This window comes from Arvicanthis niloticus, chromosome 13, assembly GCF_011762505.2.
Source record: "Arvicanthis niloticus isolate mArvNil1 chromosome 13, mArvNil1.pat.X, whole genome shotgun sequence".
In the NCBI taxonomy this organism is placed as follows: domain Eukaryota; kingdom Metazoa; phylum Chordata; class Mammalia; order Rodentia; family Muridae; genus Arvicanthis; species Arvicanthis niloticus.
The window spans coordinates 66,285,301-66,308,786 of NC_047670.1; the positions used below are offsets into that span (position 1 = coordinate 66,285,301).

General features: G+C 38.6%; 1 protein-coding gene across 3 annotated transcripts in view; it reads left to right on the forward strand.

The window, feature by feature from the left end:
* Lrrk2 (leucine rich repeat kinase 2) overlaps positions 1-23,486 on the forward strand; it is a 136,873-nt gene that overhangs the window by 86,156 nt on the left and 27,231 nt on the right. For all 3 annotated transcript variants that reach the window (XM_076911930.1, XM_034517385.2, XM_076911929.1), the window contains exons 37-41: positions 7,860-8,051; positions 9,438-9,584; positions 13,152-13,252; positions 17,385-17,575; positions 22,503-22,663. In XM_076911930.1, coding sequence (XP_076768045.1) covers positions 7,860-8,051; positions 9,438-9,584; positions 13,152-13,252; positions 17,385-17,575; positions 22,503-22,663 — 792 coding nt within the window. The remainder of the gene's footprint in view (positions 1-7,859; positions 8,052-9,437; positions 9,585-13,151; positions 13,253-17,384; positions 17,576-22,502; positions 22,664-23,486) is intronic.

A 23,486-nucleotide genomic window follows, 5' to 3' on the forward strand; every position in this document is an offset into this window, starting at 1 on the left:
TATCTTAGTACTATCTCTTTCCCAGCAAATGAGATAATTTTCTCTTAAGGCTGAATAAAACTCTAATGTGTGTGTGTGTATGTGTGTGTGTGTGTGTGTGTGTGTGTGTGTCGCCTGCCCCGCTCTCTTAAATATATATGTCATATTGTCTCTATTCGTCTGATAGTGGACATTTAGGCTAGATTCATATCTTAGCCGCCATGAACAGTGCAGCAGTAAATGTTATGTGCTGGAGTGTTGATGCGGTTCGGGAGCTCCGAAGGGGGCTCCGGTGCCTTCAGGCATCTTCACAGCTGCTGTATGATTGTTCCATAGTCCTATTTTTAGTATTTTTGTGGAAGCCCCATGCTGATTTCCAGTTTGCATTCTTACCAGCAAGGAAGAAGGCTCCTCTTTCCCACATCTTGTCAGCACTGTTTTGTCATCTGTTTTGCTGCGTTCATCTTGACTGGGATAAGATGAAGACCCTCAAAGGAACTTCAATTAGCATTTTTCTGATGGCTAAGGATGTTGAACACGTTTTTAAACCTTTCCTGGCTATTTCTGTTTCATCTTTTGAGAACTGTGTGCTCTGGTTATGAAGCCATTTATTGAATGGATTAAGAGGGTTTTTTTTTTTTTCTCTTTTATGACCAGTATGCTGTCTCTTACATTGGCTGATTGTTTTGCAAAAGCTTTTAAAATTTTATAATGTCTTACTTGTCCAGGCTTGATATTATTTTCTATGCTATTAGAGTCCTTTTCACAAAGCCCTTGCCTTTGCCTGTATCCTGAAGTGTTTTCCTTACGTTTCTTCTGACAGTTTTAGGGTTTCAGATCTTACATTAGGCTCTTAGATCCAGTTTGAGTTGGAGTTTGTACAGGGAACAAATTATTTTTTTCTAGTTTTGTGAAAAGTTGAAAATTTTAATGTCCATTACATTGAATTACTAGATGCTTTGGGTAACAGTAGCTGTCATAATACTGACAGTAATGACCAATAATGAGCTCTTTGTATCTTTCTTCTAAGGTCTTCTCCAGTCCTTTTTAAATATGTTAAGGTAGCATGCATTTGCCACTTACAGGTACATGAATTTATATTCATATATATCTGCACTACCTTTCTTCAGTATTTTCCTTCTACCTGATCTCCTACTTTCTCTTCTTCAATTTCTTTCTATAACGTCTCTAAGATTTTATTACAGAAGTCTTGGTTGATTTTATTCCTATGAAACATTTTTTTCATATAGCTATAAGGATAAGAAAAAAATAAGTAACTAAGATAAACATAGGAAAGTAAGAATTCAAAATATCCGATTTGCTCATGATGTGAACATGTGCTTAAAGTACTATAAAACCAGGGACAAGATAAGGATGCACACTCATTCTATTTTTATTCAATATATAGTTTTACAGGAAATACTTTTAGTGTTTCTCAATTTGGTATGTTGACATAAGTGTACAGTTTATGGAATTGAGATTTGTTCCATCTAGTTTCAGGTTAATCGGGGCTTTTATTTTGAGAAATTTTGGAATTTACCAAGCATTTCTATATTTATTGAGATGATTAAGTATGATTTATGTTCATAAGTATTGTTCTGCTTGACATTTATTGAATTGTATGTAATGATCCACCCTTGAATCTCTGTAAAAAAGCCAACTTAGTGACAGGACATGATTTGTATATGTCTTGAATTCAGTTATCAAGGATTTTATTGAGCATTTATTTTTGCATCTATGTTCATGAGGGAAATTGGTCTATAGTTTCCTTCCTTGTTTCTTTCCTTTTTCCTTCTTTCCTTCCTCCTTCCATCCCTCCCTTCTTCCCTCTGTCCCTTCCTTTGTTTCTTCCTTTCTTCCCTTCCTTCTTCTTTCCCTCTCTTTAAGATTTTTGTATAGCCTAGGTTGACTTCAAAATTGTGTGTAGCTGAGAATGGTCGTCTTTAACTTCTTACCCTCCTGTGCTCATCTCCTGAGTCTGGAATTATAAGCATGCAGTCCTGGTTGACTTAGTGTTAGCAGATACCAGGCCCTCATCTGATACATGGAAGTTAAGCATTTTATCAGCTTAGCTATATCTCAGCCCCCTGGGTTTTGTTTGTTTATTTGTTTGTTTGTTTGTTTTAAGTATCAAGGCCATGCTGGCTTTATAGTGTGTGTGAGTTTGGTAGTGTTAATTTCCTACTTTATGGGACAGTGTGAGGAGCATAGTGTTAGTGTTAGTTTGTTTTAAGTGTTCGGGTGGATTGGTCAGAACCTGTCTATTCATTAGCTTTTCTTTGTGGAGATACTTCTATCCTTGCTGCTGTCTCTTTGCTTAGACATCTGTTAGAGCTCTCACTAGCCTCTTGACTCAATTTTGTTAAACAGTGAAACCCATCTCTTTTCTAGTTCTGAGGGTGTATGTTTCAAAATCTTTCCTCTGATCCTCTTTGCTTCACTGTCGTCTGTCTTTAGCATTTCCCTTCGTCTCTAAATTTATTAGAGTCCTTTTCTTCCCTTCTCTGGCATCTGTTCCAGCAGTCCCTTCGTGCCCAGCTTTGGCAGTTATGATTCCTTTCCTTCTGTTTAGAGCACCTATCTTTATTTTTCGTTACCCCTGCTTATTCTGTGCGAGGAACCAACTGTTTGAGTCTGAGTATTGCTCTCCATTTCATAAATTTCAGCCTTGATTTTATTATTTCTTGCTGCCCACTACCTAGGGTTTTAGCTTGTTCTTGTTTCTTTTTTTTTTTTTTTTTCTGAGACTTTGAAGTGCTTTATTAAGACATTTGAGATATGTTACTTTCTCGTGCAAACACTTGCCACTGTAACAATCCCTCTCAGCTACCTTCATTGTATTCATTGTGCACCAGGCCCTCTGCTGTTGTACATTTGTTCTCATCTGAGGTCAGACAGTTTTTTCGTTTCCTTCCTCATCTCTGTAATAACTACTCTTATTCAAAGTCTTTATTGTTTATTCCAAGTACTTTATTTTCGTGTATTTTCATAATGCCTGTAGGTTTCTACTTGTGACTGTGTTCTCTTATTCTGCTATTTTCTGATGGGATGCAAAAAAATTATTCTCCTTTTTTCATATTTATTAAAAATTATTGGTGCTGAGTCAAATCTCTCTCCTATATGTTAGAAGGAAAACTCTTCAGATGTCTGTTCAGTGCATGTGAGCTGTGGTGTAGCTTAACTTCCCTGTTTTGCTTTTCCTTTTTGTGTGGGTAAACTATCTAAAGAGGAGAGGGGGCTGATGAGGTCACTCACCATTATTGTATCAGGACCCATGTGACAACCTTATACCTATTACTGTTTGCTTTGTCAAACTTAGAGCCTCAATATTGGATGCAGTTTTACTTATGATTGTTATATATTCTTGATGAATTGGACCTTTTATAAGTATATAGTCACTTTGTTATCTTCTGACTGTGTTTTTGATGTCTAATTTATTAGATATCAAACTTAACCAGCTTGTGTTTGGCTTTAGCCTGGGTCCATTATTTGACCCCAATCTGCATGTGTGTTTGCCAAGGAGATCTGTTTCTTGGAGATGGCAGACACTAGAATATTAGGTTTTAATACAGCTTGTTTGTTTGCATGTGTGTGTGTGTGTGTGTACATGCTTATTTGAAGCCCCCTTTTTCTAGTGTGATTATTTATTTGAAGCCCTTCATATTTAAAGTTAAAGAGAAGTTTGATAATTCCTATGGTTTTGCCAACTCTTATTCCAATTGCATGGTTTTTCTTTTCACTCTCTTCCTTCTCCATTGCTCAGGCTAGGGTTTCATTTTGTACTGGGCATGACTGACTGGCCTCTAGTCTCCTTTTGTTCTTCTCATGATGTCTCTTTGCTGTGCTCTTGTGACTGAAGCTTCCCCCACCCCTTTTTTGCATATTGCTACAGCTTTCTACTGTGGTGCTGGCTTGGTGGTCATAAAATGCCTTAGTTTTGTTTATCTTCATGTGTTTTTATTTCTCAGTCAATTTTAAATAATAGCTTTGCTGAACTGTATTATTATGTGCTTTCCTGGTTTTATGGTTGCCAGGAGAGGACTGATGTTATTCTAATGTTTTTGTCTTATAAGTGAGTTGGATTTTTTACTTTATAGATTTTAGTATTATAATTTTTGCTTTGCATCTTTGAGATCGTGACTGTAGTATATCATGAAGAAGATATTCCCTGGTCTGTTGAGGTTCTGAATGCCTTGGCATTTTCATGTTCAATTCTTTCTCTAGATCTGGGGGATTACTTGTTCTGGTTTCATTGAATACCTGTTCTAAGTCATTGTTTTTTGCTCACTTACTCCTGGTAGAAGTCACCCATGAATTCTGAAATTTGTTAACTTGATCCAGAGTTCTTAGGCATCATGGACCTGCTTCCTGATCAATGGATTGATGTTTGAAAGTAGTCTTATCCCGAATTCCTGATATTCCTTCTTTTGCATTTATCAGTAATATCTCACCCCTCTTATTTTTGTTTGAGTGATGGAGTTATTTTCAACACTTTTTATTTCTTCAATCAAAGTCTCATTTTCTTTCCAAATTTTCCCCATTTATCTTGGTGACTTTCTCCTTTATGTTGTATTGTTCTCCTGATACAAGGTTTTATTTTTCTATTAAATCATTCTCTTTGGAGTTATTAATCACTTTTACTAGGAAACCACTACAAATTTGTATCTAGGAGTTTACCCAACTCTTTTCTTAGGAGTTATGATATTTTTAAAAAGTCTTATTGCTTACCATGTTTCTAGTATTCCATTGATTTCAATATTTTTTTTAGTTTTCTAGTGAACAAAACCCAAACTATTCTTACAGCTGTAACACTAAGCCAACAAAATATAGACACATACTTAAACTGATAAAAGACCACTAATATATCACAGGTAACTTTAGAATAAAGTTTAAAAAATGAATATAAAGAGTTCTATGGAGTGAAAGTTTATATAGTGCAAATGCACAAATTGTGAATGAATGAAGTGAAGGAAGAAGATGGAAAATAGGAAAACTAGAGGAGACACAAGGTTCAGTGAATAATGGAAATGAGAAAGAGTGGAGAAGAGTGTTGTGAAGGAGATGAAAAAGGTAATATAAAAAAAGAAAAAATATTGCTCAATAATGAATAATTGAAAAAAATTTCCTTTTGTGTTTATCATAATTATATTTTGTAATAAATAAATTGTAACATATGCATATGTATGCATATGTGTACTAGTTTGTATGTAGTAGTATGTATGTGGAATGTAGTAGTATTCATACATACACACATGTATACATACATATATATGTATATATACATTATACATACATACATATGTAAGGATGGAATACAAATTCAAAATTTTGTTAAATACACACACACACACGTATACACACACATACAATGTCAAACTACTACAAAGTTATAGCAGAATGCTAAAAAGAAGAAACACAAGTGTCAAGAAAGAGAAAAACTTAAGATTTATTAATAATAAAATCTTCATGCTCAAAATTAGAAAAATGTATGGAGAATAAAATAAGAATATCAAAATATGATAAAGCTTTTTTTAAAATTTACTGAAGTGTAAAACTCAAAAGGGAGGGGGGAAGGGGAGGAACTCAAACCCCTCTCCTCAAAATATAGTTCAAAGCAGCTTATTTAGGGTTCCTGAAATCAGTCTGCAGGAATGTGTGGCCAGAAGGAAAGGGTTGTTTAAACTTTTTGTCTTTTCTGATTCAGTCTGGTGCTGAGCTGAAACCAGACAGACGCCTGATGGTAAGCAGAGCTTCCTTTGCCTCTCTGTGAATAGGATTGCCTGTGCTGGTCACATATAGCTTTTCAGTATGTGGGCCGGGCAGGCCATCCCACACTCCTGAGGCTCTCCATATTATATCCTCTGGGCTGACTAGTGCTCTAACTGGGGGTGGGTGTGTCTGTAGAGGCAGACTCATTTTTGCATTTTCAATACCCATGAAGCATCAATTACCTTGTTGGAGTTATGCAGTTATGTAAGATAAGTAGTCAGCTAGAGCCTCAGAATTATTGGATTCTCCAGCATAGGTTGGTCTACCCACTGATCTCAGGACAAGGGCTATCAGACTTCACAGTTACTCTCAGTTGAAAAGGCTACTGAGAACAAGGCTAGCTTTTCTCTGTATACTTCACTGCCTGGGCAGAGCCTTCTCTTGTCTACATTTCCACCTGGATCCCAGGGCTGTGTTCACTCTGTGATTGTGCCTGGTGGAATTTCCTGACCTATACCTGTTGGTTGGTCTCAGTCAGTCATCCATGGTCAACCAATTATTACTATTATTATTATTATTGTTATTATTATTATTATTTGTATTTCACAAGCAATTTGTTTTTTCTCAGGATGGAATCTGTCCACGTTGCTGTTAGAGAGTGGAGAGACATAATGGAATTCCTCCCCACTATTGACACATTCCATCAGAAGTGTGACTGTCCTAGCAAGACTTTCAACTCAGCTTGAGGCTGAGAGCTCTGGTTTGTCCTGTGGGTAGGAATGCTAGGTTTTTCACTTGGACCACTTGAGTAACCTTTTGAGTGAAGTTCCTACTTCCCTTCCCGGTACTGATTAAAGAGCTGGAGCTGTGTCCAGCTAGGCTAATTTCTTTGTACTGTTGTCCTGTTTCTACACACCTTCAGCTGCCTTCCTGTCAACAGGGCAGAGGGAGAGACCCATGTCCACCCCCACCTGCAGCATCCTGTCAAATTCACTTAACCTTTTATGGATCTCCATTCAGGGAAAGCCAGATTCTTGGTTCCATCACAGAGAAAAATTTTGGGATAAGCCAGGGTGAAACAGAATCAGAATTTCCTGAAAGGCATTTTTAACATCCATCTTAAACACAAGGGTCAACAGAGAAAGGCACTGGAGTAGCAAATGAGGCTAGAGAGCTTGAGAGTGGGCTCTCAAAGGAGATTTGCAGTTACGTTACAATAGTCATAAAGGATTTTAGTGTTTCTGGATGTGTCTTCAAAGGTTGCTAAGGAATTAAAATGAGGTACAAGTGGTACCTGAGCTGTGCTTGACAACTTGACAGTAGATAACTTTAAAGTAGAGGGAGTTAGAATATTTCTGCATTCAACAAAGGCATTGAGTTTTGCCAGAGTCCCAGAGAATATCTGAGGGTGGAGGGAGGTCCATCTGTTAAACTCCATCTGTCTGATTATTGCTATTTTACCTTTGTTCCTTGAAAATATTTATTTCATATTTTTCTTTTAGATGTATATGTGTGTGTATACAACTTCTTTGGCCCATGCTTGTGTATATAAAGGCTAGAAGTCAGAATTGGGCGCCTTCTATCTCTTGCTACCTAAAACTGTGAAGCCTGAGTTCACATTTCAGCTAGATTAGGTTTTCCTTGGAATCTGTATGTCTGCACTCCCATGTCCTTCACATGCTGGGGCAGGGGACATTACAGGAATGCACATCCACGCTTGACTCTTGCGTGTTTTGGGAATCTGAACTCAGGCCCTTGTTTTACACTACAAACATATAATCTACAGAGATGTTGCCCCAGATCCTGAAACTATTTTCATATATAGAACTATTTTCTTTATATAGGAAATGGTGATTGTGGTGAGATTCTCGGTGACAATCAGAACTGAATCAGATTCCAGGATGAGGGATTCTTCTCCATGTTCTGTGGTTTCATTTGCATTTCTATCTTGTCTCACCATTTTACGGATTTACAAAGCTCTTCCTCTTTGCCTCTTTGGGATAGAATCTGCCTTTTTTTAATTCTGATTTTTTTTCTTTGTGTAAAACAGAGGTAGCAGCTAACCCAAATCCATTGTCTTAACCTAGATTGATCTCTCTCTCTCTCTCTCTCTCTCTCTCTCTCTCTCTCTCTCTCTCTCTCTCCTCCCTTCCTCTCTCTGAATTATGTAGGTTGTATTCTTTTGGGCCGAGTTGTGGATCATATTGACTCACTCATGGAAGAATGGTTTCCTGGGTTGCTGGAGATTGACATTTGTGGGGAAGGAGAAACTCTCTTGAAAAAATGGGCATTGTACAGTTTTAATGATGGCGAAGAACATCAGAAGATCTTGCTTGATGAGTTGATGAAAAAGGCTGAAGAAGGTAGGTGTTGATACAATTCACAAATTCGTTGTATGACATGCTCACTAGTTTTATATGACTTTCTTATCAATATGGTTGAACTGAGTGATATCTCATTTAATTATAGTGACAGTTAAGAACCAGTAAAGTTCATTTTCTGTCAGTAAGAACTTATGTTTGATTTTCTTAAAATGTTGACTTCAAGCTTAAATACTAGATGTATCATAACTTTATTGGTTGTTTTTCTATTGCTGTAATAAAGCACATGACCATTCAAATTACAAATGAGTCTATTTTGGGCTCATGTTCCAGAGGGTCACGGTCCATAATGGCACTGACAATAGAAAGCAGACATAACAACTAAAGCTGGGAACTAAGAGTTCACATCTCAAGTAGCAAGCAGAGAGTATTCATTGGGAATGGATACTTTCTCAAGTAAGGTCATGCTTCTAACACCTAGCAAACAGCTGGTGTTAGCAAATACTCCACAAACAACTGGGGACCAAATATTCAAATGCCTGGGACTTCTCAGGGGACATCTCAGCCAAAAAAAACCTGTTGTAGTAATTATTTAAAAAACGGCTACCGGTCAAGCCGACTGTCTAGGCTTCAGTGTCTCTGCCTAGATCAGATGCCATGTTCTGAGGCCATGAGGCCACGTGCGGGCTGCAGCTAGAAACAGCCAGCCAGAAACACCAGCCCTGCCACTCAAGAGACACCAGCGTGGGAGATGGCTCTGCCAATCTTCCACACTGTCTCTACAAGGCTAGGCATTGCCCAGACCATCCAGCCATCCACACTGGCCCAGTAGGAGGATGAGACTCTAATGCTTAAATTATCCAAAGGCTTTATATATTTGGTAATAATTAATAACTAGATGCCCATACAATCAGAGGTGTAACCCGATACCCAACCTAGATATACCAACTACCTTTGACTGCTACAGATAATCGAACATCAGCCTCCATGTTCTCCTCTCTCATTCCCCTCTCTCTCCTAGCTCCTCCTCTTCCTTCTCCTCTTTCTCTCCTTCCTCCTTCTCTTCTTCTCTTTACTCCTCCCACCTTAGCTCCCCCTACAACACCAAAATAGTATCATCTTTGAAGTTCATGAACTTATGTTACGAAACATTTCCTTCATAGATGGGACAAAAATAGAAACTAATACCTAGCTAGACAGAAGCTGTCTGTTCTAAGTCAGCCTGGAATTCCACCACATAATGAGTGAACCTAGGAATGTGTCTTTAAAGTTCTAACTACATTACTATTAGTATTTTATGAGTTTATCAGGTTTTTCTAGAAAAATCTAGGTCTAGTAGAACAATCTAAAGATGTGTTTTCTTAAGTCAGGACCACAAATTTTGTTATACCCTTACATTTTTAAAATAATGTTTTATATACCTCTTAGGAGACCTGTTAATAAATCCAGATCAACCAAGGCTCACTATTCCAATATCCCAGATTGCTCCAGACTTGATCTTGGCTGACCTGCCTAGAAATATTATGTTGAACAACGATGAGCTGGAATTTGAGGAAGCACCTGAGTTTCTCTTAGGTAACCATCTTTGTTATATTGAAATCAAAACCAAAACCAAGCAGAATGCAATTTTCTCCTCTTGACTTAGAAAACATTACAATCATATCTTTATTAATCCATGCTGGTTTCATATATTTGCTATAGTAATTTTCACTTGTAATGATATACTTTAATATCGTGTCATGTTGCATGTCTGGGAGTTGCTTTGTACACGCGGTTATAGACTAGTCCAAGAGGATTTGCCTAGCAGGAAGCACAGGTGTTTATAGAATTTGTCCCCGAGCTTGCTCTGCTCTTGAGCAATGAGGTAGTGGAAGGGAAGTCTTCAGCTGATTGATATGAAATAGCCACTTGTCATCCCAAGGTGAATAAGCAGAGGAAGAATATGTCTGTACATTTTCTGCAGTGAAAGTCATAGGAGAATGCACAGCTCTTACCAATAGTCATAAAACTGGAAGATTAAAATCAGAACTTTTAAATTGGTAATATATTCAACTTTGGCATTTTGTTGTTCTGTTTTGGGTGTGTTGAACCATTTCTGGTTATTGGCTGAGCCCATGAATTCAATCAAAGGCTTCCAACAGGTCCTGATGGAAATCACCAGATTCACATAGCACCTTTAGCTGCTACCTAAATATTCTCATTGCTGTGGTATCACTGTATACTCATCCTGAAGCTTAAAAGATGTTTTGAACTGTGCTTTATAAAATTAAGAAGTTGACAAAGCTCACCATTTGTTACTGCTTCCTGAAAGACATGGAAGGCACATGGTACACGATAGTGTTCTGCAGAATGCTCATGTGGCTCCTGCAGAGTAAGAGCTTATGTTCTTGAAGTGTCTTTGGTGCCTGGAGGAACCCAGCACACTAGTTATCTCTATTCAAATACATGCCAAGTTTTACTTTTTAACTGACAAATGAAAAGGCTACATATTGATGGAATAATTACATCCTATTATATGTATGCATTGTAGAATCCAGTGGAGCTATTTGAAGTATGTGTAGTCTCCTATGACAACCATTTTTGGTATTTTGAGAATACTTAAAACTTGGTGGTTAGTAGTTTTCTGGATGTGGTATGATACTGCTAACAATAAGGTGATGATTTCAAGTTCAAAAATCACCCTGGAAGTAATTAGGAAAACAGACAAGCATTGGGTGAATTTAAAATATTTCAAGTGAATTTGATTATGGTGGATGAGGTGTTTGGTTAAAAATAAAACACATTTATTTTTAATTTAATTATCATTAATAATTACCTAGAATATGATATAATAGTATTACCTCATAGGAGGTAAATGAAATAGAATATATTATTAGTTATATTCCTATGACCTGATATTTACATTTTCAAAGTTTCAAAATTTCAAAATCTGTGATATGACATAAGATGCCAAACAAATCTCTCTAACCCTTTATTGTTCACAGTGATGGGGAGTTTAGTTTGAATGTCTTTGAACTATGGCAGTGAATACACTTGTAATTGTGAAATTGCCAAATTGCCAACTGCTGGGTATAGGCAAGGAACAGACACAGAGCATCCTTTCTCTGAAGAGTCCCAAGCTGGCAGACCGGGCTGGCTACGATATTCATCCTGTTTGCAGTGTCTTTCAAATAAGTGTAAAAGGTTTTGAGCAGTTTACTAGGGATGTTCCCAAAGCCTACTTGAAAGCACCTGTGTTTATATTTCATTAATTAGACAGAAAGTGTTTCTGTGGCTTCTGTCCCTTCCTTGGTGCCTAAAAGTCTGTACATATCATGTGTCTTTATAGACAGTTGTCTAAATAAAATCTTGTCAATGTTTGTGCCAGTCTTTTGGGGATCCTTTGAAGTCTGACTTGTCTTGTAGGCTGTTTTTGGAATCCCTTGTTTCTCCCATGTGATAACTCTTCTCTCTTCCCTAGCCCATGCATGACAATTATGGCATCTCTTGAAGTTGCTAAATCCCGGGAGTTGGGGTTAAACCCAATTTTTTTTAAAGAAATAAATATCTATTTCTAAAACCATTTTATAAATAGATGCCCCAATCATATTGATACTAGAATAATTTGGGCCAAGTTTTTTATTCTTACCCCCAAGAGTTTTGTATATGTTTGCTTTTTTAAGGAATTAATTTAAGGAATTAATTTGAGATTTCTCTTCAAGAACTTTTCCTTCCTAGGAAATAGTTTAACTATTGCACAGTACACTATGGCCAAAAGAAACTTGTTGGAATGATTTTATTCCAGTTTAAAGCATACAGTTCATAGGGAAGGGAGGTCAGAGTAGGAACTCAAATCAACAACCTAGAAGCAAAAACTGAAGCAGAAACCACAGAGCAACAGTGCTTACTGGCTTGCTTTCTATTGCTTGCTCAGTCTGCTTTCTAGTACAACCCAGGACTACATGCTTAGAGCTAGGAACATCCACAGTGTTCTGGGCTTCCCGACATCAATGATCAATCAAGAAAACACCCCACCGACTTGCCTACAGACATTTTCTCAATAGAGGTTCCCTCTTCCTAGAAAACACTAGTTCATGTCAAGATGACAAAGAAAGCTGTTCACCACAGTAAGTATGGGATATACCTTATGTTATGTATGTATAAATAGACATAGTTTGTGAATATGGTTTTGATATACTTCTGTAGATTTTTATATGTTATAAGAGTTGGGTATATTTCATCCTCAAAGTATTATTCTTCTGGAAATAGGCTTTTCAGTGTCTAGTTTGCCGTGAGCAGAGGAGACTTCTTCCTTTCAATGTTCTTTCTTCCTTTCCTAGGTATCGAAAATATACAAAACAGTCCTCAACCATATATATGTATATATGCACACACACACACACATATGGTACATATAAATATACATATATATATATATATATACACATACACACATATATATGGTACATATAAATATACATATGTATATACATATACATACACATATATATGATATATATGATATATATATATATATATATATATATATATATATATTGGTCATTCACAGAGCAAGATCACTTATGCTCCATATTCTGATAGGGAAGGACTTTACAGAATCGGAAGTCTCTACCCCCATCTGAAACATTGACAGATCTACCATGACATTCTCTCTTTCCCTTAGCATTTAAAAGAAAAAAACCAACTTCATAATGATATTGAAAACATTTCATTTTATTTTTATCCTATGTACAGAAAGTGAAGTAAAAATGAGTTGGAGGCACAAAATAATAATAGCATCATGGTTTTCAGTGGGCTGGGCTTGAGGTTTGGGAAAGCATATAGGACAGCATTTAGACAGTGGCTTGTGCTACTATGGAAAGAATGCAAACTCCATCCAGATATGAAGAGACTGAGTCAGAGGAGTGATGGTGTGGTTTCATAGACCTGCACAGAGCGAAGATAGGAAGGTTGGGGACCAGATCCATGGGTGAACTTGACAGTGACTTGATTGGAAGGGAGGGGAAGCACTCAAAGAGACTCATACTATAAACAAGGTGTCAGAGTTTTCTAAATATACAACAGGTACAATCATAGCATGTAGGATGGATTTGGTTTCTCTCCTTGGAAAGATAAAAATGCTTTCTATTTTCTTCTCAAAAGGTGATGGAAGTTTTGGATCAGTTTATCGAGCCGCCTACGAAGGAGAGGAAGTGGCTGTGAAGATTTTTAATAAGCACACATCTCTTAGGCTTTTAAGACAAGTAAGAAATGCCATGATGTCATTAAATTAAGTCTTATGATACTTTTTTTTCTTGGAAATTTTTATTTTACATACATCTGTCAAAATATAGAATGAGGACCCTCACAGGTTTGAATTTCCACTTCTTCCTTTCTTCATGAAGCTTAAACTTTTGTTTCTTATGCTAAATGACAAAGACAGTATTTTGAACTCTCCTCTAACTTTGGTACTCAAGACTGCGGTAAAACTAGGGGACAACTCGTATTTCCTCTCTCACTTGTCAGTCTTCCACTCAGAGTCTGCACCCTGAGCCAGCCAGAGGATGGACATTCACCAGTGTTGTCTGGGATGTAGCATTCTGAGATCATCAGGGATGTGTTTTGTCCCTCACGCCCCACAGTAGTCATATCCACATCCCCTTCTGCTTGCTTCTGCAACAGAAACCTGGAAAGTCCCTCATTTCCAGTAGTATTTTTTTAAGAGTATTTTTCTTCATTTTCTGTGCCACAGAGATATTGGCATTTTAGTGAACACAGGATATACTAGATATTAAAGGATGATATCAATGATTAAAGACAAGAAGATGTTGGCCTTTGTATTTTGTAGGGTTTGTTCAGGTTGCTGTTCTCTCAGCAGGGGCTTTTCCAGGCTGGGCATTGTTTGTCTATACTTTTCAAGTTTCGGTTATAAAGTCAGGACACTGTAGCCTAGGCTGTAGTGACTCCTGTAGTCAGGGAGCCTTTCTCTGGTGTTACTGTACTTCACTCTTCCTTCCTTACACTGCACCATCTTTTCCTTATTAGTTTGTTGGAAATAGATTCTTAGTGCTCTGCTCTGAACCTCTTCCTAGCTCAGAAGCTTTCTGCAGGCAGCTTTATCGGACAAATCCCTTTGCCTCCAGCCTTAGAAAATAAAATTACAGGACCTTCTCACTGTGTCGCTGACTTAATCTAGTTGGTCTTTGTAATTTCCTCAGCCTCTCTACAGTGGTTTTATTCCTCAAGATGGCCTTTCTTAGCGTGATGAACTAGCTCATGTCTGGGCGGGTGCATGCCACAGACGTTTGGGTTTAGACTTGTGAAGTCCTGTGTTTCAAAAGAGCCAAAAGTTCTACCTAAACAGCAGTAAAACAAAAGGACAGTTCTTGGCCTTAACTAAGACATTGCCATTTTCTTGATAAGCACCTTTGTTCTAGGCAATGCCGAGTGCTCGTTGGTGGAACTCAGTGTCATAGAGCCAATCACCGTGGCAACAAAAGTTAGACTGTTTAGAATGGTCCCATCTCCTTACTTCAATTGTACTTAGGGTTAGGGTCAGTTCCCCCTGAAGTCACTGAACTGCCTAGGAGAAGATTAGATACCTGAGCAGAAATTCAGATACTCTTTGCAGGAGCGAAAAGGGATGCAGAGCCAGCAGCAGTCACTCTGGTCCTTTTTTGGGTGCTTGTAGGAGTTACTCTGTTTTTCTGCTCACATACAGAATAAGGAGAGAAAGGATTAGAAGAAAAGTAAACTCACTGTTAATTCTGCTAACTTTCAGTAGAATTCTAATTTTGAATCTATTCTCACAGAATTACTTGGCTTATTCAAAATATCATTTGTGACGGGATTGAAATACATTCGGCAAACTTTAAATATTGCAGTACAAAATTTTAGTCTGAATAATGCAGAAAAACGTATTCCCCCAAAGCATGCTGGGAACATTTTAATTGGTAATACCAAAAGTCACACTGTAGTTACAGAATGAAATGAAACATTTTCTAAACTGAAGCTAGTCTTTGAACTAAATCTAACATAATCTCTTTCAATTCGAGGGTAATTTGTCAAATAATTGGACTTTTCCAGGCTTCTTCATATGTTTCTAGAATATGTTTGGAGAAAGCAAAAAGCAAAACACTAAAAATATCTACAGAGATGGTCGGTGTATTAGCACTAAGGTGCACTGGAGGAATGATGGGAAAAAAACCAAATCTAAAGTGTACATGATGTACTTCTTTACTTAAGAGGGGGAGGAAGAGGGAAGGAGGAGGAAAAGCAGAGGAGGTGGGACATTTTTTGTGCTCAGAGTTGCCTTTGGAGGGTCCTGTCCTCAGTCTCCTACTGGATGTGACCTATCCCCTGCTAAGGCTCCTCCACACAAACGGGGATGTTTGCTTTTTCCCACTCCTCCTTTCTTGTTGTAGTCAGAACTGCCTTTCTAAGAAAGCAAATACGTCTTAGACTTATGACTGTGTCATGAAGGGAAACTGAAGTAACAGGACTCACTTGTATCAAGTTTAACAGACTGAGCTAATCAGACACAGTGAGAAGATATTTTTAGCTACTGGGCAAATAGGACTGCTGCATGAAGCCTTTTCCTTGGAAGAGTTTGGAAGCCCCCCTTTATACGGAGCAGGGCTTTTGTTAGCACATCGTAAAACACAAGTCAGTCTAACATCACATAACATAAAAATTTCAACCAAAGTGTGATGTTGGAGTAAAGCACACGAGGAGAGGAGAACAAATGGAGTTCAGAAACACCACTCAAAGAGATTGGAAAATAGCCGCCACTGTGATATAAAAGTGATATAGAATGATGTGAGTCTAGAAAGAATACAGCTCAACCAAATTACACCTTCGGAGTCAATCTAGAAAAGAATTGAATATGGCCTTCACACACAGTGATGTCATTAAGGAGGGCATTTTGCTGTTTAGGATGTGATCTAGACAAGGACTGTCAAAGTTGCAGCAGCTCTGTGCTCTGTGTCTTGTTGTGGTTGGGGATGGTTTTAGAAATGTGGAACAAGGCAGGGTGTAGTCGCCCGTGGCCACAAGTCAACTGGGTACACCTGAAAGGGGGGCTGGGAATTGAAGGGGGAAGGAGGGCGAGAAGAGATGAGGCCAAGACAAAGCTCTCTGATCAAGGCCTGAAATTTAATAATTGGCTTTCACATATAAAGGGGAAGCCCCACCCTCCAGAGTCTCTTCTCAGTTCAGCCCAGGGGCTGGGCCAGGAGATAGCAGTCCGAAGGTGTCAAGGCTAGCTCAGCAGGCAGTCCATTCAGCTCAACTCCTGTGGCAGACTGCAGGTCTCCAATGCAGGCAGCTTCCCAAGTCCTTTGTTATTCGGATCTCTAGTGGTAAACAGCATGTTCCGTCTGCTCAACCTAGGGGCTGCTCAACCTAGACAGGTTGGCAGCGTGGGGGAAGGGCACAGCAGGGCATGTCTGAGTATGAAGAAGCTTTCAGCCCTGTGAAGGGTGTATACATGTGTGTGGGGCTGGGGGATGTCAAGGCCAAAGTCTCAGCATAGGTAAAGATCCAGGGTGAAAGGAGGTAGCCTGTGCTTGGGAGTGAGAGATCCTCGTTGCTTGAAGGATGGTGAATACAGAAGAGGATGAAAGGAAGCAGGTTGTAAAAGGAATGTAAACATAGCTCATCTCAGGATGTGGAACTACATGAGATTTCTAAAATATTCGTTTTTTATTTGCATAAGTGGTTTTTATTTGCATAAAGTGTTGCTCTATGACACACATGTCCATGGAGCCACAGAAAAATGTAGGATCCCTTGGAGCTAGAGTTACAGACGATTGTAAGTCATCTGATGTCACAGGGGTGCTGGGGACTGAATTTGGGTCCTCTGGGAAAACAGCAAGAACCGTTAACAGCTGAGTCATCTCTCCAGCCTCATACATGATTTACAAGTAGTAGGAGGGCATTAGTGCTTTGGGCAGAGGACACTATCTATTCTTGTGGATCTGGCCATGTGTGCTTAGCAAACTTCCTGGTTTTCCCTTATGCCAGTTTAGGTAGACCCAGCAGTGACTGCTCAGAGCCCAGAGCTGAGAACAATTAAGTTGCTAACTAGAATTTAGAGGGTAGAACAAACATGACCCGTTAGTATGTCCACCTAGGTGTGTTATTCCCACATCAACTGGTCTCATTTGTAAGCAGGTCAAAAGGAAAAAATAGAACTTAAAAATGTAATCTGAACATTAGTTCAAAATTGGCTGTTTATTGTTGAAAACGGGAAGAATTTAAAAAAAAAAAACACTTTAAAGAACAAGGGAACATTACAGTCCAGTTGCTTGGAGAAAGCTGACCACAGAGAGGTGCAGGCAGCCAGGGGATGGAGCCTGGATGATGTGAGACTCACATGTGTCTGGCCTCTTGCAGGAGTTGGTGGTACTTTGCCACCTCCACCATCCCAGCCTGATATCCTTGCTGGCAGCTGGGATTCGTCCTCGGATGTTGGTGATGGAGTTAGCTTCCAAGGGTTCCTTGGATCGCCTGCTGCAGCAGGACAAAGCCAGCCTCACCAGAACCCTCCAGCACAGGATTGCATTGCATGTGGCTGACGGCCTGAGGTAATGGGCTAACACCATTTTCTATTTAATGCATGGGCGCTGTAACCCTGAATTCACTCCAGGCTGTAAGAACACCACTCCTTTGTTGCACTCCGATAACAATTTTGATGGTAGCTGTAAGTTCCTTGATCCGGTTTTGTAATCTTAAAATGTAATGGTAAGAGAGCACAGGCCTTCATAGCAGTTAAACCTGGTATTCTTGACCTTGATCCAAACCCTAGATCGCTAACCCTTTGGGAAGATAATTATGTCAGCCCACCAAACATCAAGGGAAATATGAAGTAGCAATTTTTTAATCATGAAAAACCAGTCCATTCTCCTGAAGCAGATCAGAGTGACAAATGTTGGATTCCACATGGATATGTCATGTGATTCAGAATCACAGTCCACAGTGTAGCCGGATGATAGGTCTAACCTTAGAGAGGCAGCAGCCTAGAGTAGAAAGGCCATCCCTCCAGACACCAGCCCTTGGTAAATCACTGCTGCATACATTTAGTGATTGTAGATTTTGCCTTTCTAACCCTTATGTGTTTCTTAGCCTGAAAACTATGAGTGATACTGAAAACTTGGTGCTAATTGTTAGCTTCCAAATTCAATTCTTGAGGTTCCTTTTGCTCTGTGTTTTCTTCCATCGTCCGGCGTTGTCGCCATCCTTCATTCTTCTGTCTTTCTCATCTCACGTCTAGTCACTAGTAAAGCTAGCTCACATGTCTAGCTTCTCCTGCAGCTTCTCCCACTGAGTCTGTCCCTCAACCTCTTTAGTCCCATCCTTTCCCATTACCTCTGCATAGCCTGTGTTTCATTGAATAGTCCGAGAAGTACACAGACATTGGATCTGCTCTTTCTCCTGTTGTGAACCTTCTCCACCCTTGCTTCCTGGCTGCTGTGCTCAGCCACATACCTTCAGGAGATTCCTGAAAGCACCTGGGTTTTGTACCCACTTCCTGACTAGGCAGCAGTGCAGGTTTTGGAAGGCACCAACTTGTAGGCATTTGGATTTAGGGTGGAGTGACTACTTTTGAACACCAGGGGGAGCCTCAGAGCAACCCGAGCTCAGTAAAGAGCCCTCCAGGCTACTGTGTTCCAAAGTCATCACTGAAATGATTCAGTCATCATTTCTTGCTTTAGCTGACCCTGGGTCCCAGATTTTCCTCAAAATCTCCATGTAACTCTGAAGTGTCCATTTATAAACTGAAGACTTGCTGTTTCTTAGTCAGCATTTAAGTTGAAACTCTATTGCACTATAGCTCCAATAGTTTGGGCCTTTATTTCAAGTAACAAATCCCACATTTTTATGAATCAAATGGAAATTTAGCATGTGCTTCAGTCTTTCGCCTCATTTGTTTTTAGTCTAGAGTCAGGAAGGAATTTTAGGTCTGCTTCCACAGAAGCCTGGTATGAATAAGTGGCTGTTAATCTTCCGCTAGTACTAAATGTAATTTTAAAACTCAATGTTCTAATAAAAATTGTATGAAAAAAACCCTCTTTAACAAAAAGAAAAATAAATATGAACATATTAAAATTGTTATTTCAAATACATGCTAACATGTGGCTATAACTATAGGGACAGAGGCAAGTGATAAAGTCATCTTCCTTTATGGTTTCTTAGGTAATAAGCTATTTAGAATGACACATGAGGAACTTGTTCATTTTATCAGTCCTTTCTTCGAGATCTGCTTCAACTCAGTCCCTTCCTTTCAGTTCTTTCTCAGAATTCTCAGATAGTTTATAAACCTTCCTGTGATTCAGGATGCTCAAACTTAATTTATTCTCCTTGCTACCTCTTCTCACATTAAGCCCGTGCTTCCTTCTGTATTCTCCATTTGTCAGGACCGGATCAATATGTTCACAGAAAGTCCACTTTCCTCCCCACCTACAGCTAGCGTCCCTTTATGAGTTCACAGCTAGGCTAGGTTACACAGTGAAACCTTGTCTCAATATCTGTCTGTTAATCAATATCTATATCTATCTATGCATTCATATGCATGTATGTATGTATGTATGTATGTATCTATCTATCTATCTATCTATCTATCTATCTGCCTATCTATAGCTCCATATATCTATCAGATCTTTGAATATATTTTATCATTTTATCAATTATTTCTTTTTTGTTATTGCTTCTACTTTGATTTGGTGTCTATAGGAAATTATCAGGACATTTGCCCTGAAATTTACACTTAAGATTTCCTCATCTTTCCAGTTACCTGCAATGTACATCTGAACTCTGTGAAGGCACAGCATGGAAGCTCTTTATGTGTGCTGGGCATAAGGTCCTCTCAGCTCTGTGCTGATACAGCATGGACGGTCTTTATGAGTGCCTCTTGGGGTGTTTTGCAACCTTACTCTGGGCCATGCCTCTAGTCCACATTCTAACCAAGTTGGCTTCATATGTCCACCTTTCTTCTCACAAAGTTTTCTGGAGAACTCATTTCTACAAGGATTTGCATGCATGCCATCCACACCAGACAGCTCAGCTTTCTCACAGAGAGAACAAGCATTCCTTACATATATTTGCATGTGTTCATTTGGTTTTGGTTTTATGAGTCAGAAACCCACACTGTAGCCAGTGAGCCTTAGCCAGGCCATTCGTAAACTCTTCATTTTTTTTTTCTGCCTCAGCACCCAGAATTCACTTGTGTTTCTTGCACATTTACCCCATGTAAGACTTTGTATCAGGCCATTAAGAAGGTCAGGCAGATTGTTGTGTGCGTAAGGGTAAAGCCTGCCTGGATAGAGCCAGCAGTGCTGCCTGCACCTTTCCACTTCTGTTTCCTCTGCCTTTGACACTCACACACTCTGCCATCTTAGTATACCCAACCACTGTTTTTTTCTACATTCGGACCCTCTTAAAAGCAGATTTACAAAGACGGCTTTGTGTCCACTAATGAATAAGCCTCATAGATATCTAATGCATATTTGTTAAAGGAATGAATGCATTCTGTTTTTAGAGTAATATATTCAGGATTAGATAAAGTTGACTTTAAATTATAAAGATAGGGGCTTCTTAGTAATTCTTACAATAGTGATGATTAAAGACAGGTTAACTGAGTATGGTTTACGTTAATGAAATATTTGACAATACTTATTCCCAAACAATACTTTAATTCACGTGTCTGAATTATTGCCAGTGAGAAATGATTTGTGCTTATTAAAATTTCAAAAGCTTTTTTCCCTTTGTACTACAGGATATTAGAAGTACACTTTTAAGATTAAATTCTATAATTAAATGTTGTAATTAAACCAGATAACCTTGATCTCCAAATGACATGATTTTAAATTGACTGTCTTTTAGTCCTACAAAGGTATTCTGAGGGAGCCTGTGTTCAGTCTGTAACAGAGAGAGGGTTGTGTTATGGAGGTTTGGGATGATATTTGATGACATATACTTAACTTTATAATTCTTAATCTCTTGGCTTTTCTCAAGACAGCTAATGGACTTTCAGTAAGCCCTCAGTAAATTTTCCTTCCAAGTGAATTACTACTGTTAAGGTCAACTTCATTAGTGCATTTATGTTATTGATCAGCCCAAACTGTATATCCTGAAGTGAACAGATCCAGTGTCATGTCCTGAGTACATCCTGGAAGAGAAAATCAGCCCAGTAGTTGATAGAATGAAATGACGCATTCTCTCTGGGCCATCCCACAATAGAAAGTTCCAGACATGACAACCCTCTGTTCCTTTTGCCTCAGCAATGATTGGTAGGAGGTAATGAGGTAAATATTTTCTAATATAATCTTAACCAGCAATGATTGGTAGGAGGTAATGAGGTAAATATTTTCTAATATAATCTTAACCAAATTCCAAGCCATAAATAAACAAAGGATTTTTAACAATTGCCATTAAGTTGTAGGAAAAATTGTCCTTCCAGAGAAGGTCAGACTACAACTGTGAGCTTAGTGCACAGGGGAAAATCAGAAATTTAAAGATTTCTCATGAGAGGTGATAGTAGTTACTTCAGCATTTGGGAAACTGTGAGTTTCTCCACCGTGTACTTGACCGTGATTAAAACATTGTGTTTTATATTAAGTAATTTGCATTATTTGCTCAAAATGCCCAATACAGGCTCACATCGGCTCCATCTCACACCCAGCTTCTGTACCTCCTAAGATGGTTCTGCCTTTCTGACTGTTGAGATGCTCTTCATTACCCTTAGCACATAACGGATAACTTTACAGTAGCTACATCCCCAGAGTTGGAGATGATAGCTAGGTAAAAGCTTACAATTGAATTTGTTTCTCATTGAAAAGAAGAAAATAGTCTTTAAAACATGAGGTAGAAAAGTAATCAGAAAAAGATAGCTAACAAAGATAAGTGATATCATTTTAAAAACTAAAGAAACCAATTTCTACATAATTTTTAAGACCATCAAAGCCGACAAATGAAAGTTATAACTAAATAAAGCATATGGCGGGATTGCATTTATTCTTATTTAACCTCTTTGTTTCTATCTTTTGTGCAGGTCTGGCTGGTCTTGAGCAATCTGCCCTCTTGTTTCTATTTCTGAGTACTAAGATTACAGGCATCACCAAACCAGTTAATGTATTCTAATATTTAATTTAATTTTTAAATATCCCCTTTGGTTGGTGAGGGAATGTAGAATTCACTATCAATAGCTGTTGAGGTATAATTAGAAACTGTCTTACATTTGCTGTGCACATGGCTGTGTGTTAAAGCTCAAGTCACCTACTAGGCTTGACGTTTAGTTTTTCCGGAAGAAGCGTCACGTTGCTTTGTTGTCTTTGATCTTTATATTTGAAGTCTGTTTGCAGTATATATTTCAACTTCCACAGGCAACGTTAAAATAGCATTATTTATTTATTTATTTATTTTGCGTAAAGAGTGTGACATATTGAAAAGAAATATGAGCAAATTAATATTAGTATGACCACCTTTTGATAAGACTTCCTGTGTGTTCTCTGGCAGGTATCTCCACTCAGCCATGATTATTTACCGTGATCTGAAGCCCCACAACGTGCTGCTTTTTACCCTCTATCCCAACGCTGCCATCATTGCAAAGATTGCAGACTATGGGATCGCACAGTACTGCTGCAGAATGGGTATAAAGACATCAGAGGGCACCCCAGGTAGGAGAGCAAGTTTAGGTTTTTGCAGTGGATCATCAGTGCCCTCAAGTGTGGGTGTAGGAGTGTCAAAACAGATATAGCCTGTCGCAGTATGAGCAGACACTTATGGCCTGAAGAGTGATGACCACTGTGTTGACATTTTTATCATCCAGCAACAATGACAACAAAAATCAACTTGTAATGTTCTAAACCAAAAACTGAGCTAAAAGGAGAAAGTATTTAATGCCATTATATTTTTTAAAAGCTGGATCTCTTTCCCCTAAATTATTATGCCTCCTATATTTTTGGTCAGAATAAGTGCTTTCCTTTTGGTTTTGTTTGCCTGCATTTGCAAGTAGGGTGTGCATCCACCTAAGCATGTCAGAGTACACATTGCGTGTGAGTGTCTCTGGGCTGCCCAATCATGATGGAAAGAGTTACTATTCCTTTAACACTTGCTGTGTACGAGGCTCCATGGCAGGTACATCAGAACCACATTTCCAATCTTCATACTCAGTCTGTCTGTTTGATATTATTTTCTCTTCTGCAAATGGGGACATTGAGGCTGAGACAGTTTTTGTTCTACATTAAGTACCCCGGTTGATAATTCAATTCATTCAGTGGGAAACAAGGTCTCTGACTCTGGCCTCTTCAGCTGTCTCCTCTCCCACTACATACTGTGTTAGCACACGTTTGAAAGGCTTAACTGTTCAATCTTAGTTTCTAAGGTGGAAAAGCAAAATAGCAGAACTGTGCATAGCAATTGCTGTTCATTGGAAACTTGGAAAACAATATTTTGCCCTAGGAAAAAAATGGATGTAAACAGTGTCCTTATGTAGGAACT